The following is a 14,898-nucleotide window of genomic DNA, read 5'->3' as shown; positions in this document are numbered from 1 at the left end:
GGGTGTGTGTGGTTATGTGCCAGTCATTGCAATCCTCCCCTTGTCTCCCTCCCTTCCCCCTACCCTTTTGGCACCGCTATTCACATTCCTATTCCAGGGTTCCGTGTATCGTGAGCTTTATCTCGTACCTATACCTATAAACATGTTCTGGTCCAGTCCAGAGTGGGAAACGGCAATGAGGTCATGATAGTGGGGAGTGAGGAAGCCTCAAAGAACCAGAAATATATCACGAGATCCATCGGTGCTCTACTACACCTGATTGACTCATCCTTCCCTGTGACCCCGCTGTGGGAGGGATGTTCCACGGTCTACAGATGAGCTTTGGGCCTCTGCTCTGACCCACCTCCTTCTCACCAACACGCTTTTGTTTATTTGTTGTTTTTATGAATCTTCTGATGCCTGTTTCCCGGTCCCAGTGATACCTCCTGATCTAACCAGTTGGCGTGCTTCTTCCACGTGGGCTTGTTGCTTCATTGTTGGATGACCACTTGTTTAACTTAAAGCCAGAGCCCAGATACTATATCTCTTAATAGCCGGACACCATCCACTGTCTTCATCACATTTTTCTATGCACTCATTTTGCCTTCAGTGAACCTGTCAGGCAGGGGATAGGGTGTGGCAGTGGTAAGCATCACAAAATGCCATATTGCTAAAGCAATGTGTTCTTGTATTGAGGGAGAGTATGAACTGAGGCTCATGGCCCATCCACACCCTCAGTGTATTGCCTTATAAATATATGTACATAGAACAATACCTCTATTTTTATGGATTATGTATTTATATAGGTACCTATCTCTTCTTATATCTCTATCTATAGCGTTGCTTCCTAGAGCCTCCTGCCCCACCACGCTCCCCCATCTTCCACCTCTTAGTACTTCCTCTAATCTTGAATGCTGTTGCTCTAATAACCACAGGATCTCAACAGCCTCTTAGATGTTGGTTTAATTCCCTAGTTGTTCCCCTGTCTATGGCATTGTTTGCTCACTACACACACTCTCCCAGACTGTAACTCTTAACGGGACTACAAAAGGCTATTTTTTCTCCTCAGTGCAGCGGGTGGTTTCAAACTTCTGGCCTGAGGGTTTGCAGCCCAATGCACTACTACACCACCAAGACCCCTATATGTGTATAAGCACATATATGTGTGTGTGCCTATACATATATGCATTATTTCCTTGTTCTGTTTATACAACTGCCTATTGATCCATGTGCACACTTCACATGAGCACAATGAACTGTTCTGGAAATCCCATTCTTCTCAAGGCTATCCATAATTTGTTCTGATCTACACAATCAAACGACTTAGCATACTCAATAAAATACAAGTAAACATATTTCTGTGATTCCCTGTTTTCAGTCAAGATCCATCTGATTTTGGCAACAATATCCCTTATTCCATGTTCTCTTCTGAATCTGGCCTGAAACTCTGTAGCTACCTGTCAATGTACATTCTTGGATGGTCTTTAGCAAAATTTTACTTGCATGTGATATGATATTTTTCTATAATTTGAGCATTATATTGGCTCACCTTTCTGTGCTACAAGTACAAATATGGATCTCTTCCAATCAGTTGGCCAAGTAGCTGTCTTCCAAATTTTCTGGCATATATGAGTGAATACTTCAAGTGTTCCAATAGGTTCGATTTCTTTCTTCGGTACCACTGGTTCTTGCTCATAAGCTACTTCCTGAAATAGTGGAATGTCGACTAATGTATTGTTTCCATGTACTTTTGATGCTTCATCAATATTGCTGCATCATTCAATATTTTGAATAGAATCGCTCAATCTTGCAACCTGAGAATTAAATTTTTTCTTGAGTTACTTCAGTTTAAGATAAGCTGAGCATGTTCCTCTGTTTTGATTTTCAGATAAATACAACTACTATTCCAATTTGTCCACCAACCACCAACGCTAGATACGAGGAAGTTGAAGAATTCTGTCAACATCCTCACTCTGAAATTGATCAAACATGAAATCAAGATGCATTCATAATTATTGACAATAAGAATGCAAAGTTGGAAATAAAGAGGAAGTAACTGTGGTTGTAAAAATATGGCCGTGGTGACAGAAACAAAGCCAGAGCTGACATGATAAAATTTTGTAAGACTTCACTGCAAATACCTTTTTCAACAACACAAAAAGGGTACTACTATACACTTGACTTCTTCAACTAGAACACAAAGAAATGAAAGTGATTACATCTGTGGGAAAAGATGATGGAAAACTTCAATATTAGCAGCTATAACCAGGCCAGCAATTGCTTATATGTTCAGGTTGAAACTGAATAAAATTAAAACAAGTCCACCACAGCCAAAGCATGACCTTGCTATCCCAACTGAATTCTGTTAACATCTCATGCACAGATTTGCTGCATCAAATAATAAAGACAGAACACTTGTGGAGCTGCGGTGAGGGGGTGGTAAGGGGCGGGGAGGATGATTTCAAGAACATTATTCATGAAGAAAGCAATAGATCATTATGAGGACAAGAAAGAAAGATCAAAGTGGATGCCAGAAGAGACTCTGAAACTTGTTCTCAATCATACAGTATCCAAGGCAAATGGGAGAAATGATGAAGTCAAAGAGTTCAACAGAAAAATTCATAAGGCAGCTGGAGAAAACAAAGTAAAATATTATAATGAAAAGTATAAAGAGCTAAAGCTAGAAAACCAAAAAGAACATGCCCAGGATATCTAACACTGGGGGGGAAATTAAGAAAAAGTTCAAGCCTCACACTGCAATATTGAAAAACAGAATGGGAAACTGAGTCTTGGTGGCATATGGTTATTGATTTGGCTGCAAACCAAAAGGGTAGCAGTTTGAAACTACCAGTTGCTCTTCAGGGGAAAGGTGAGGTTTCTATTTCAGTAATGAGTTGACGAATTGGTTGGAAATCCACAGGGCAGTTCTACTCTGTCATATAGGGTCACTTTAAGTCAGAATTGACTCAAAGGGAGTGAGTTTGGTTTGTTGAGATTATAAGCAAAATATCAACTATGCAGGAAGTAGTCAAAGGAGATGGGAAGAATGCAGAGTTACTATACCAGAGGAACTAGTTGACATTCAACTATTTCATCCTATGGCACATAGAGCCACTGTAAGTTAGAACCAAGTCAACAGCACCTAACATCATAGTTTTATGTCCATATGGGGTTTTTAAAATCATTTTATTGGGGGCTCTTACAGCTCTTATCACAATCCATACATATATATCCAGTGTGTCAAGCACTTTTGTACATGTTTACATCATTACTTTCAAAACATTTTCTTTCTTCTTGAGCCCTTAGTATCAGCTCATTTTCTTCCCTCCCTCCTGAACCCTCAATAATTTATCTTTTTTTAATGTCTTACATTGACCACTGTCCATATGTTTTATAACCACTCATTATTCTTAAAATGTTTGATAGGACTCCGTATCTCAAACTTTAGTGTACATGATGATCAAAAGATAAATTTGTGAATGCTGATTCTCTCGGCACTACCCCCAAATATTATGATGCTTTATTTTGGGTGAGGCAGAAATCTGCTGTCTATTTTGGAAATAAATAGTGGTGTCATTCATACTACAATGTAAATTAAATGGCATTAAAACAGTATACTTAATATGATAAAATAGCAAATTTTATGTTACATACTATGTATGTGTATACATATAGATATACCGACATCTACACACACACACACACACACACACACACACACACACACTAAGGTTTTGTGTAAAAGTGGAGTGGTTAGGCCAGGATTCTCGGCGGTTCAGCAGTTTGGTTGTTATTAAGTGCTAGCAATTGAGTTCTGCCTGCTAGTGACCCTAGATGCGAGAGAACAAGCTCTGCCAGGTCCTGCGCCATCCTCACAATGCTTCTTGTGTTTGAGCTCATTGTCACCGTCACTGTGTCGACCCATCTGGTCCCAGGTCTTCCTCTAGTTCAATGGTCTACTTCACCAAGTGTGATGGCCTCTCTGGACATGCCCAGAGGAATTTAATTTGAGGGGAATGAGACAAAGTCTCTCCATCCTTGCCTCTAAGGAGCATCCTGGCTGTTCTCCTTCCAAGACTGATTTGTTTGTAATTTTGGCACAGCCCTCTGGCCGCTGATCTTGAATTCATCAGCCCCTGCAGCTATGTAAATCAAGTGAGGTATCCAGTCTGATATCTGACCCGTGAACTTGACACTTACCAGTCTACAACTGTGTGCTCTCGTTCCTTGATATAAAGCTCCCTATACATACGCATACAAAAGCTACACTGGTTTTGCTACTCCAGAGAACCAAGTCTGAGACATATATATTTTGCCAAAATAAGGGAAATAAATCGTTATTATGCCATTTGGATATAAGTGGTCCAGAAATAGTAAAAGCACTCCTACATAAATATAAACCATGGGTTAGATAGAGACAATCCAAAAGCACAAATCAACTCACAACTTTCAGTTATCTATTGAAATAATAAGCAACCTAGTACTACTTATTCCCTTTTGCTTTCCATCTAGCTAGAGCAAACACGCTGCTTTCTCACAAATTCCCACTCATATTAACCCTACGGACAGAACAGAACTGCCCCTGTGGGTAGTTGTCTGATTTGTTGAATAAAAAAGAAAAAGATCTGAAATACAGGTCCCCACCTAATTCAAAATAAAAACTAAAATACATATACATTTAATTTTAAGTTTAATTAAGTTTCATATCATTTTTATCGTCTTATTTTGAAATAGATGGGAGTTTACATTTCAGATAACTTTTTTTATTCCACTTATAAAACTTCCCCAAACATTCCCTCTTCTCCTCCATTTTTTCCTCTTCTTCTCATATTACCCTTCCCTCCACCTTAGCTACACCTGTCTATCTGCTAGATCAGTGGTTCTCAACTTCCGTGACGCTTTAATACAGTTCCTCATGTTGTAGTGAACCCCCCAAAATAAAATTATTTTCATTGCTACTTCATAACTGTAATTTTGCTACTGTTATGGATCAGGTGAAAGAAAAGATCAAAGTGGGTATCAGAAAAGACTGAAATTTGATCTTGATCATATAGTAGCTAAAGAAAAGGGAAGACCATGGAGGACTGAGAAGGTGAGGCGGCTCTGTACCATGCTGCCATGCACTGGTGAAGGCCTCCGAAAGTGAAGGGCCCCAGGGACGAGGATGCCCCTCTGCCACCTTCAGAGGGGCAGTGCCCTGCTGACTGACATTGTAAAAAAAGAAAAAGAAAATGGAAGAAATTAAGTACATGAACTGAACAGAAAATTTCAAAGGGAAGCTCACGAGGGCAATGTGAAATACTACAATGAAACGTGCAGAGGAGTGGAGTTAAAAACCGAAAAAGGAAGGGTACACTCAGCATATCTTAAGCAGAAAGAACTAAAGAAAAAAAATCAAGCCTCGAGTTGCAATACTGAAATATTCTGTGGGCAAAATATCGAATGATACAAGAAGCAGCTAAAGAAGATGAGATACAGTCACTGTGCCCCCCCCAAAAAAACCCAAAAAACTGGTCGACATTCACCCCTTTCAAGAGGTAGTATATGATTAAGAACCAAGGGACCAAAGGAGTAAGTCCAAGCTCCACCGAAGGCAGTAGCCAAAAACAAGTCTCCAGGAACAGAATCCCAATGAAAATGTCTCAAAATGCTGATGAAGTAGTGGAAATAGTCATTTCTCTATGCCAGGAAATTTGGGAGACAGCTATCTGACCAACTCACTGGAAGAGATCCAAAGACAGACATTCCAAACAAAGGTGATCTCACAATGCAGAGATTACAGCACAATACTATTAGTATCACACGAAGGTAGCATGTTGCTGCTATTGAACAGTTGCAGTAGTCCATCATCAGGGAGTTGCCAGAATTCCTAGCCAAATTCAGAAGATGATGCGTCATTGCTGATGTCAGGTAGATGTTGGCCCGTAACAGAGAAAGGTTTACTTATATTTTACTTACTGTGCAAAGACATTCGACTATGTGGACCATAATGAAACATGGATAGCACTGAGAAGATGGGAATTCCAGACACCTCATTGTGCTCCTGTGGAACCTATACGTGAATCAAGAGGCCCTTGTTCAAATAGTACAAAGGAATACCGCCTGACTTAAAAATCGAGAAAAGTGTCTCATGGTCGCATCCTCTCACCAAACGTACTCAATCTGTATGCTGAGCAGATCATCAGAGAATCTGGGCTAGATGAGGAAGAATGAAGAATTAGGGTTGGAGGAAGGCTTATTAACACCTTTCCACATACAGATAACACAAAAGGGCTTCCTTGAAGTGAGGAGGACTTGAAGCACTTGATGACGCTGATGAAAGTCAAGTACTAAAGCCAATGGATTACAACCCAATGCTAGAGAAAACCAAACTCCTCACAACTAGACCAATCTGTAACACAATGGTAAATGGAGAAAAGATTAAAGTTTTCAAGTCTTTCTCAAATCTATAGTGCATGCTATGGAAGCAGCAATCAAGAGATCAAAATATGCATGCATTAGGTAAATCTGCTGCATAAGACCTTTATAAATGCAAAATGCTGAAAAAACTCCCAGCCTGTGAGTTCTGTTTTTAAATGCTGAAATGCAAAATGTTACTTTGAGGCCTGAGGTTCATCTGACCCCAGCCATGGTATTTTCAATCACATCAAATACTTGTGAAAGTTGGAGAATGTGTAAATAAGGTCAAGAATAAAACAATGCACTTGAATTATATTGTTGTTGAAGACTATTGAAAGCAGTATAGTGTGCCAAAAGAAGTACAGAATGCACCTTAGAAGCAAGGATGGCGAGATTTCATCCACTGGCACACTAGACAGTTTATGAGGCAAGACCAGTTCCTAGGAAAGGACATCCCATGTAGTGAAGGGAAAGGGCATGGAAAAGCAGGAGAACCCACAGTAAGATGGACTGACAGTGGTTGCAACAATGGGCTCATGAAAACTGTGCGGAGCCCACAGGACTGGGCACGGCTTTGTCCCCCTCATCTTAGGGTCACAATGAGTTAGAGCCGCTTGATGGCACCTAACAACTGTATTCCACTGCGTGCCTTTACCTGTTTTCATCCATTCTTCCGCCGATGAGAATTGATTTAGGTTGTTTCCTTCTTCTCGCTGTTGTGAACAGTGCTGCGATGAACACGGCCATGTTCCTAACTATCCAGACTCCAGCTCTTACTCTTTCAGGGCACAAACCAAGTAAAGGTCAGAAGGTATTTCTCTTCCCACTGTGGTTGAGCAATTCTGCAGGACAGTGTAGAAAAGTTCCAATCTTTCTGTTATTTGAATTTTGTTAAGAATGCTGATGTGTATATCATTGTTGTTTTGAACTGCAACTCTTAGCTAATGATCATGAGCCTTTCTTCATGATTGCTAGCTGCCTGGATATCTTTTATGGTGAGGTATCTATTAATATCCTCTGCTCATTTTCAACTGAATTATTCAGTGTTTTTCTTGTTTCCTTTTGATTTCAGAAATTCGTCCCTTGTCTAAATCTTTGCCAAAATTATTTTCCCAGTCTGTGAGTTCTATTTTTAATCTTTTGATGAAGTCTTTTGATACACATTAAGGGTCCTGTTATTAAGAGGTCTGAGTTATGTATTTTGTCTTCTGCTATGTGTTTCCTTGTGCTTGGCAGCGTGTTCGTAAGCCCTTAAGTGCATCCCTACTTTCTTATTGTTTAATAGTTCTGGGTTTTATATTTAGGTCCTTATTCCACCTTGAGTTCATTCTCATTGTTGTATATTGAGTGAGGTATGAGTCCTGTTTCATTTTTCTGCAAATAAAATCTAATCGTCGTAGCACCATTTGCTGAAGAGACCCTCTCTTTCCCCTTTAATGCATTTTGGCCCTTTATCAAAAACCAGTTATTTGTAGGTGAGAAAATATACTTCTGGATTCTCTATTCAGTCCCATTTTTAATATCACACTGTTTGGCTAATATGGTATTGAGGGTGGAATGAGAAAGGCTCCCTGGATCTCCTTCTTCTCATTATAAAGGTGGTAATCAGTTTTAGTTTTGATTTTTTCATTTCTTTGAAGAATGAAACTGAGATCTAGATTGGAACTCCATTGTATTTATAGATTGCTTTGGATAGTATTGATGCTTTGACAATATGGTCTTCTTATTCATTTTTTCTTCCACTTATGTACAACTTCTTGGTTTCTTGGGGTCGTGCTTTGTCATTTTCTTTGTACAAGGCCGTCACTTCTAGCCAGGTTTATTCCCAAGTACTTACTTCATCATTTGTGAGGTGACTGTACACCCTCATGGTGTAGTGGTTACACATTGGACTACTAAACACAGGGTCAACAGTTTCAAATCACCAGCCACTCCGTGGGAGAAAGACGGGGCTGTCTACGCCCACGACTATTCTATTGGGCCGCTATGAGTATCTGTGACAGTAGATTCAGCTTTATTGTAAATGGCTTTGTTGTTGGGGTTGTTTCTTTTTTTACTTTCCGGGATAGAATATAATTGATTTCTGTATGCTGATCTTGTACCCTGGCACATTTCCAAAGCTTTCAATTATTTCCATCAATTATCTTCTCAAATTTGGGGTCTCCTATGTATACAATCAAGAGATGAAATGACTCATTGCCTTGGATAAATCTGCTGCACAAGACCTGTTTAAAGTGCTGAAAAGCAAGGATGATAATTTGAGAACTAAGGTGTGTCTGATCTAAGCAATGGTATTTTCAATTGCCTCATTAGCATGTGAAAATTGGATGCTGAATAAGGAAGACCTGGATACATGTGAATTCTGGTGCAGAAGAATACTGAAGGCACGATGGAAAGCCAAAAGGACAAGCTGTCTGGAAGGGGTGTGGCGAGAGTGCTCCCTAGAGGAAAGGATGGTAAGACTTCAGCTCATGTACTTTGGACACGTTATCCGGAGACTAGTCCCTGGAGAAAGACATCATAGTTGGTGAAGTAGTGTGGCAATGAAAAAGGAAGACCTTAAATAAAATGGGCACATCAATGGGCTCTAACCCAAGAACAATTGAGGGGAAGGCACAGAATGGTACAGTTTCCTTCTTCTTATACATATGGTCTCTACAAGTAGAAAGTGACTCAAAAATACCTAACAGCAAATGGACAGAATCACAATGTCTTTAAATAAAGACAAGTATACTTCTTGTCAATTTGGATGCCTTTGATGTCTTCTTCTTGTCTAATATCTCTGATTAAGACTTCCAGCACATTACTGAATATAAGACATGATGAATTCCATCTGTGTTAGGCCAGGTTGTCTACAGAAACAAATCCAGTAGCCCTCAGCTACGAATAAGAGTTTTCTATCAGGAAGTAATTATATGTCAAGAAGCCATCCTAGCCCAGTTCAAATCAAGTTCATAGTCTGATGCTTGTCCATAAGTCCCTCTTCTCCCTTACAAAGCCACATGCTGGTCACACAAAATGGTGAGCTGGGAAGCAAGAAGATCACAGGCCTGGGTGCCAAGGACACCAACAGCTCTAAGGATTGAGGCAGAGTTCAACAAGCATGAAGGCAAAGTCACAGATAAAAGCAAGAGATTCCCAGGCTCCTCTGCTTATAAGGGCCACACCCCCAAGGAGGCATGATTAGGCTCTGAACTGATCAACAGGTTGGAATTCACCGCTAAACTTTCAAAAAATTCAAGGTGACATAAAATCATCTAACTACCAAAGCATCCTTGTCTGGTTTCCATTCACAATTATGTTGTTAGGTGTGATTAAGTCTGCTGGATCACCTTTCTTTAATACCTGTATAACTATAAATCTTGGCTTTTATTTTACTGTTTACTGGGGGGGTTTTTTCCTGAGGTTTTTCCATTTTCTTTGAGGTTACTTTGCTATTATTTTCTTCCCAAGTTTGACAGTCTGTTCTCAGGTGTGACCTCCTGGACTTCTCCAATAGAATATTTTGTATTCTGTTCCTCTATTGTTTTATAAACATCTTCACTGCAGAATGGTATTTCTTGCCCAGCATTGTCAAACTTGTAATTTTGTTATACTTGAGTATTACTTTAAATGGCTTTATTTTGGGGTGGTAGTGTCTTATATGTTATTCTCAGGTCAGGTTGATGACTGTCATCGTTTCTCTGCCCAAAGAATCCCCCTTAGTGATTTTTGTAAGGTTATTTTTTACCTTTTTACAAATTCCTTTCATTTCTAATTATCTGAAAATGTTCTTCCTTATTTCTTCCTCATATTTAAATAATAACTTTCTTGGATATAAGATTCCTGATTGGCAGCTTTCTCTCAAGAGTTTTACATGTCATTCCATTTCCTTCATGCATGAATGGTTTCTGCTGGAAAAAAAAAACTGAAGCTTATTTTTATTGATTCCCCTTTATAACTAGCTTTTTTCTCTCTCTCTGAAGCTGCTCTCATGAGTCTTTCCTTGAGCTTGATAGTGAAAATCCTGATTGTGATATATTATGATGATTTTCTTTTAGGATCTACGATGTTTTGGGCTTGAGGTAGTTAGTTTATTGTGCCAACCTGGTTGATAAACACATGTGGGGTTCATTGAAGGGCAGAGAGATAAATGCCTCAGTGAGCCTTGCCTTTCTAGTTCTCGGGTCTCTTGCTTTGTGATGGTCGGACCAGGGGGCCAGTTCCCTGTTTCAGCTGGCAAGGCTCACTTCCTGCATGACATCCCTGAGGAGAAGCCACATGGATCTACCCTGATGCAGCCCTGGGTGCTAGAGCACCCGGGTGGAGACCCCTGCCAGCACTGAGATGCTTACACATTCATTGATTCAGCTTTCCTCCTGCAGTCAGCATCAACATGTGTGTTTTCTAAGATGGAGGAGGACTTTGTGGATTGATTGGTGGTGAATATATGGGTTAATGTTGGACTAGTGGGCTTGGGCAGCACTGGGTTGGGATGTTTTCTTGATGTGCACTTAGCCTCTATATAAAACTCTCTCTTATTCATGAGTTTCTGTGGATTTGTTTCTCTAAAGTTCCCAGACTAACACAGGGCTCGTAGTTTCTTGGCGTTCTTCTCTTTTATGGTGCTAGTGATGTTTTTCCCCAACAGTTCTCAGACTATCTCCTCTGTGGAATTTTATGTCTTCCTGTTCTGGAAGGCCTATTACATACATACAAGTGATTCCTTTTGATGGTGCCTCACATAATTATTAGGTTTCTTCAGTTGTTATTTTGTTTTTGGCTCTTTTTATTTATTTTTACTTATTTATTTATAATCATTTTATTGGGAGCTCATACAACTCTTATCACAATCATAGATACATCCATGGTGTCAAGCACACTTGCACACCTGTTGCCCTCATCATTCTCAAAACATTGGTTTTCGACTTGAACCCTTGATACCAGCTCCTCATTTTCCATTCCCTCCCCGCACACCCCCACCCAGCAAGAACCCCTGATAATTTGTAGATTATTATTTTGTCATGTCTTACACTGTCCGGCATCTCCCTTCACCCGCTTTTCTGTTGTCCATCTCCCAGGGAGGAGGTTTTATGTAGATCCTTGTAATCAGTTCTCCCTTTCTACCCCACCTTCCTGGTATCGCCGCTCTCACCCTGGTCCTGAAGGGATTATCTGCCCTGGATTCCCTGTGTTTCCAGCTCCTATCTGTACCAGTGTACATGCTCTGGTCTCGCTGGATTTGTAAGACAGAATTAGGATCATGATAGTGGCGGGGAGAAAGCATTTAAGAACTGGAGGAAAGTTGTATGATTCATCATTGCTGTACTACTACCCTGACTCGCTCATCTCCTCCCGTGACCCTTCTGTAAGGAGTTGTGCAGTTGTCTACAGATGGGCTTTTGGTCCCCACTCCGCACTCCCCCTCATTCTCAATGATATGTTTTGTTTGTTTTTTTCTTTTTTGGTCTTTGATGCCTGATACCTGATCCCATCAACACCTCGTGATCACACAGGCTGGTGGGCTTTTCCATGGGGGCTTTGTTGCTTCTGTGTTAGATGGCTGCTTGTTTATCTTCAAGCCTTTAAAACCCCAGAGGCTCTATCATTTGATAGCTGGGCACCATCGGGCTTTCTTCACCACATTTGCCTGTGCATCTCTTTGTCTTTAGCGATCGCATCGGGAAGGTGTTGGCTTCTTTACATTGACTGATCTTCTCAGAGAGTGATATCTAGAGCTGTACATCTGTACAAGAGCAGAAATGTTCACCATTCTCTCGTAGAGGGCTGGTGGGTCCATGCTGCTTAGTTAGCAACCCAACATGTAACCAACTGTACCACAAGGGCTCTCTTTCTATAGAGATCCTGAATGTTTCCTGACTCAGGTTATAGAGATCAATAAAAGTCAATCTATTATTATATACACAATATCATATAGAATATAGAAAGGTTATTTCCCAGTTTATAAATGCCTCAATTATACATCAAACTAAACATTTAAGGAGTTCACTTATCGATAAGGTCATTATCCAGGGCATAGTGGAACCCAGTTTTGTATGGTATGTATTTCTACCGTAGAATTCAGCCACATAACCTACTGTCAAACCCAGAGAATTTTTAAAACTAGCTTATTTTACTTATTGGTGAAAACAGAAAGAAAAACTAGAGGTTTAAAAAAAGTGTACCTGCTACCAAATTGAAACAAGCCCCTCAAAATGGCTAAAATCTAACACAAAAGGAGCCCATATATTGAGATATATGTTGTGTAATACATGTGAAGTGATTTCCATATAATGGCTGCACCCCAAGTTAAAGTTAGGTCAGAATAAAACAACTCACTGCCATCAAGTCAATTCTGAACTGCTGACCTTCTTCTTAGCTGCCCAATGCATAAATCCCAACCCCATCAGTTTCTCTACAGGTAAGTCAGAATAGGTCCATATAATTCTTATTTAGCCTCACTGTAATGCAAGGAATTAGAAAACTCGTGGTTATACACTTAGGGGCTAACCATAAGTTTGACAGTTCAAACACCAGCCACTCAGAAAGAAAAATGTAAACTGAATTCCATACAGTGGCTGCACCCCTGTTGTAAGGTTCTTCAACTTAAATAACTACAAGAAGTCCTAGGTTACAAAAGAGATTCATTCCTAAGTGTTTGTTTAAGTTTAATGTATAGGTAAAGTCATAAGAAAACAAACTCGCTGCAATCTGCTACCAGAAAGATGTACAGCCTTGGAAACCCGATGGGACTGTTCTGTTCTGTCATATAGGTAGTTGTGAGTCAGAGCAGATTGGACAGCCATGGGTTTAGGTTTATGCAAAAAGGCTTGAAGACTTTTCAGTGGTTTAAAGGCTGCACATGCAGCCAATGAAAGTGGTTGTCATAAAGAATTTGTTGCAAATAGGGACAAGGTTCAATTATTTCAAGGTGAGGGCAAAAGTACATACCATTAAAGGGCAAAGCCAAGCTTAGCCCGAGGATTGCTGTAGTCTGAAACTCTAACAAGAACAGCTGAACATGTAGAGATACCGGTTTAAAGTTACCTTGCTCCAGTCTAAAACATAGGGAACGTCTTGCTGCTTCCATCTCAGGAGTTGGATTATCCAGGACATGTCTACACCACTGCAAAGGGCTCATGGATTTCTCTGCAGAGAGAAATGTCTTTGCAGAGCTAGCATACAACCTTAAAATAAAAGAAAGAAATATTCATTATAAGTACTGTATACACATATAAAGATTTACTCTCTTTTGGAGAAAACAAAACTATGTATTTAACCATTTCTGTTGAAACAGAATTCACATGTGAGTGTTTCTAAGTGTCCAAAATTTTCTTTAATGAGTAAATAGCCCCAAATAAAGAGGCAAAATGTTAAAGTATGGAAAAGTAAAACTGACCAAAAGAAACTGAAGTTGCAGTATTAGTAAGGGGACCTAGTGGCTCCTTGGGTTAGCTACTGAGCTGTTCACAAGGTCAATAGTTCAAACTGAGAGCTTCTCCACAGGAAGAAAATGAGGCTGACCGCTTCCACAAAGCTGTACAGTCTGGGAAGCGCTCTCTAGTATTGCTAGTGGTTGGAATCAGGTGGATGGCAATGGGTTTGGGTAGTGGTTGAGTAGCAATGTCAGTAGTAAAGTAGATTTCTGAACAAAAATGACCAGAACTAAGCCAGATTATTTAATATAGTGAAGAGGCCAAGCCATGAAGAGAACAGAACAATCCTAAAGTTATTCGGAGTGGTTATCCCTATAACAGAGCTTCCAAATACCTGAAGCAATAACAGAGCCAAACGAAGTTGTTGATAAATCAATAATTATAATGGGATATATCAATAGTTCTTTATTAATAATTAATAAAACAAGTAGAAAATCAGAACGGATGTAAACACTATCAACAAATTTGACCTCCACCCCCCCCCAAACAGCAGTGTTCTTAAATATACATGCAATAGCTAAGAAAATAGACCTTACACCAATCCAAACAACTCTTAAATTTTGAAAGATTTAAATCATACAAACTATGTTCTCTAAGCACAATAAAATTATAGTGTTAATCAATGATAGAGAAGTACCTAGAAAAATCAAAAGATTTGGAAACTAAGTAACTCATGGATCCAAAAACCAAGAGAAATCTGCATTCTTAAGTGAATGCTCGTGAAACACAACATATAAAAATATCCAGATGACACTATAGCAGGGGTCACAGAGACATGTATAGTGCAATATATGAAGGAAATGCATTCTTATTTTCAGAAAGAATGGTCTCGAGTCAATAGAATCAGTTTCTACGTTCAGAAACCAGAACAGGAGAAATGAAACTCAAAGTAAGCTAAGAAAGGAAATAAGTAAGAGAGTAGCCCAAAAAAGGAACAGACAAAAATGAAAGAAATAAAAACTTAATATTTATTTGATTAGGTCAATAAAACTGACAGATCTCTAGCCAGGCCTGATTAGGTGAAAGAAAAAGAAGATAGGAATCACCTGTGTCAGGAACAGAGAGAGGACATGGCTACAGGTTATATAGGGTAGTTTTGTAATCA

The 14,898-nt window shown here is 39.6% G+C and overlaps 1 protein-coding gene and 1 non-coding gene across 3 annotated transcripts in view; one reads left to right on the top strand and one right to left on the bottom strand.

Annotated features, from left to right (window-relative positions):
• SLAIN1 (SLAIN motif family member 1) overlaps window positions 1–14,898 on the bottom strand; it is a 69,218-nt gene that overhangs the window by 38,170 nt on the left and 16,150 nt on the right. For both annotated transcript variants that reach the window (XM_075562622.1, XM_075562623.1), the window contains exon 2: window positions 13,405–13,544. In XM_075562622.1, the coding sequence (XP_075418737.1) occupies window positions 13,405–13,544 (140 nt within the window). The remainder of the gene's footprint in view (window positions 1–13,404; window positions 13,545–14,898) is intronic.
• LOC142462083 (small nucleolar RNA SNORA47) lies at window positions 5,057–5,193 on the top strand. The gene has a single exon (XR_012787225.1). It is a non-coding gene; the product is annotated as a small nucleolar RNA SNORA47 (small nucleolar RNA).

Source organism: Tenrec ecaudatus, chromosome 11, assembly GCF_050624435.1.
Source record: "Tenrec ecaudatus isolate mTenEca1 chromosome 11, mTenEca1.hap1, whole genome shotgun sequence".
NCBI classification, from domain to species: domain Eukaryota; kingdom Metazoa; phylum Chordata; class Mammalia; order Afrosoricida; family Tenrecidae; genus Tenrec; species Tenrec ecaudatus.
Note: the sequence above shows the minus strand (reverse complement) of the source record. Positions and strands in the feature narration are given on the sequence as shown.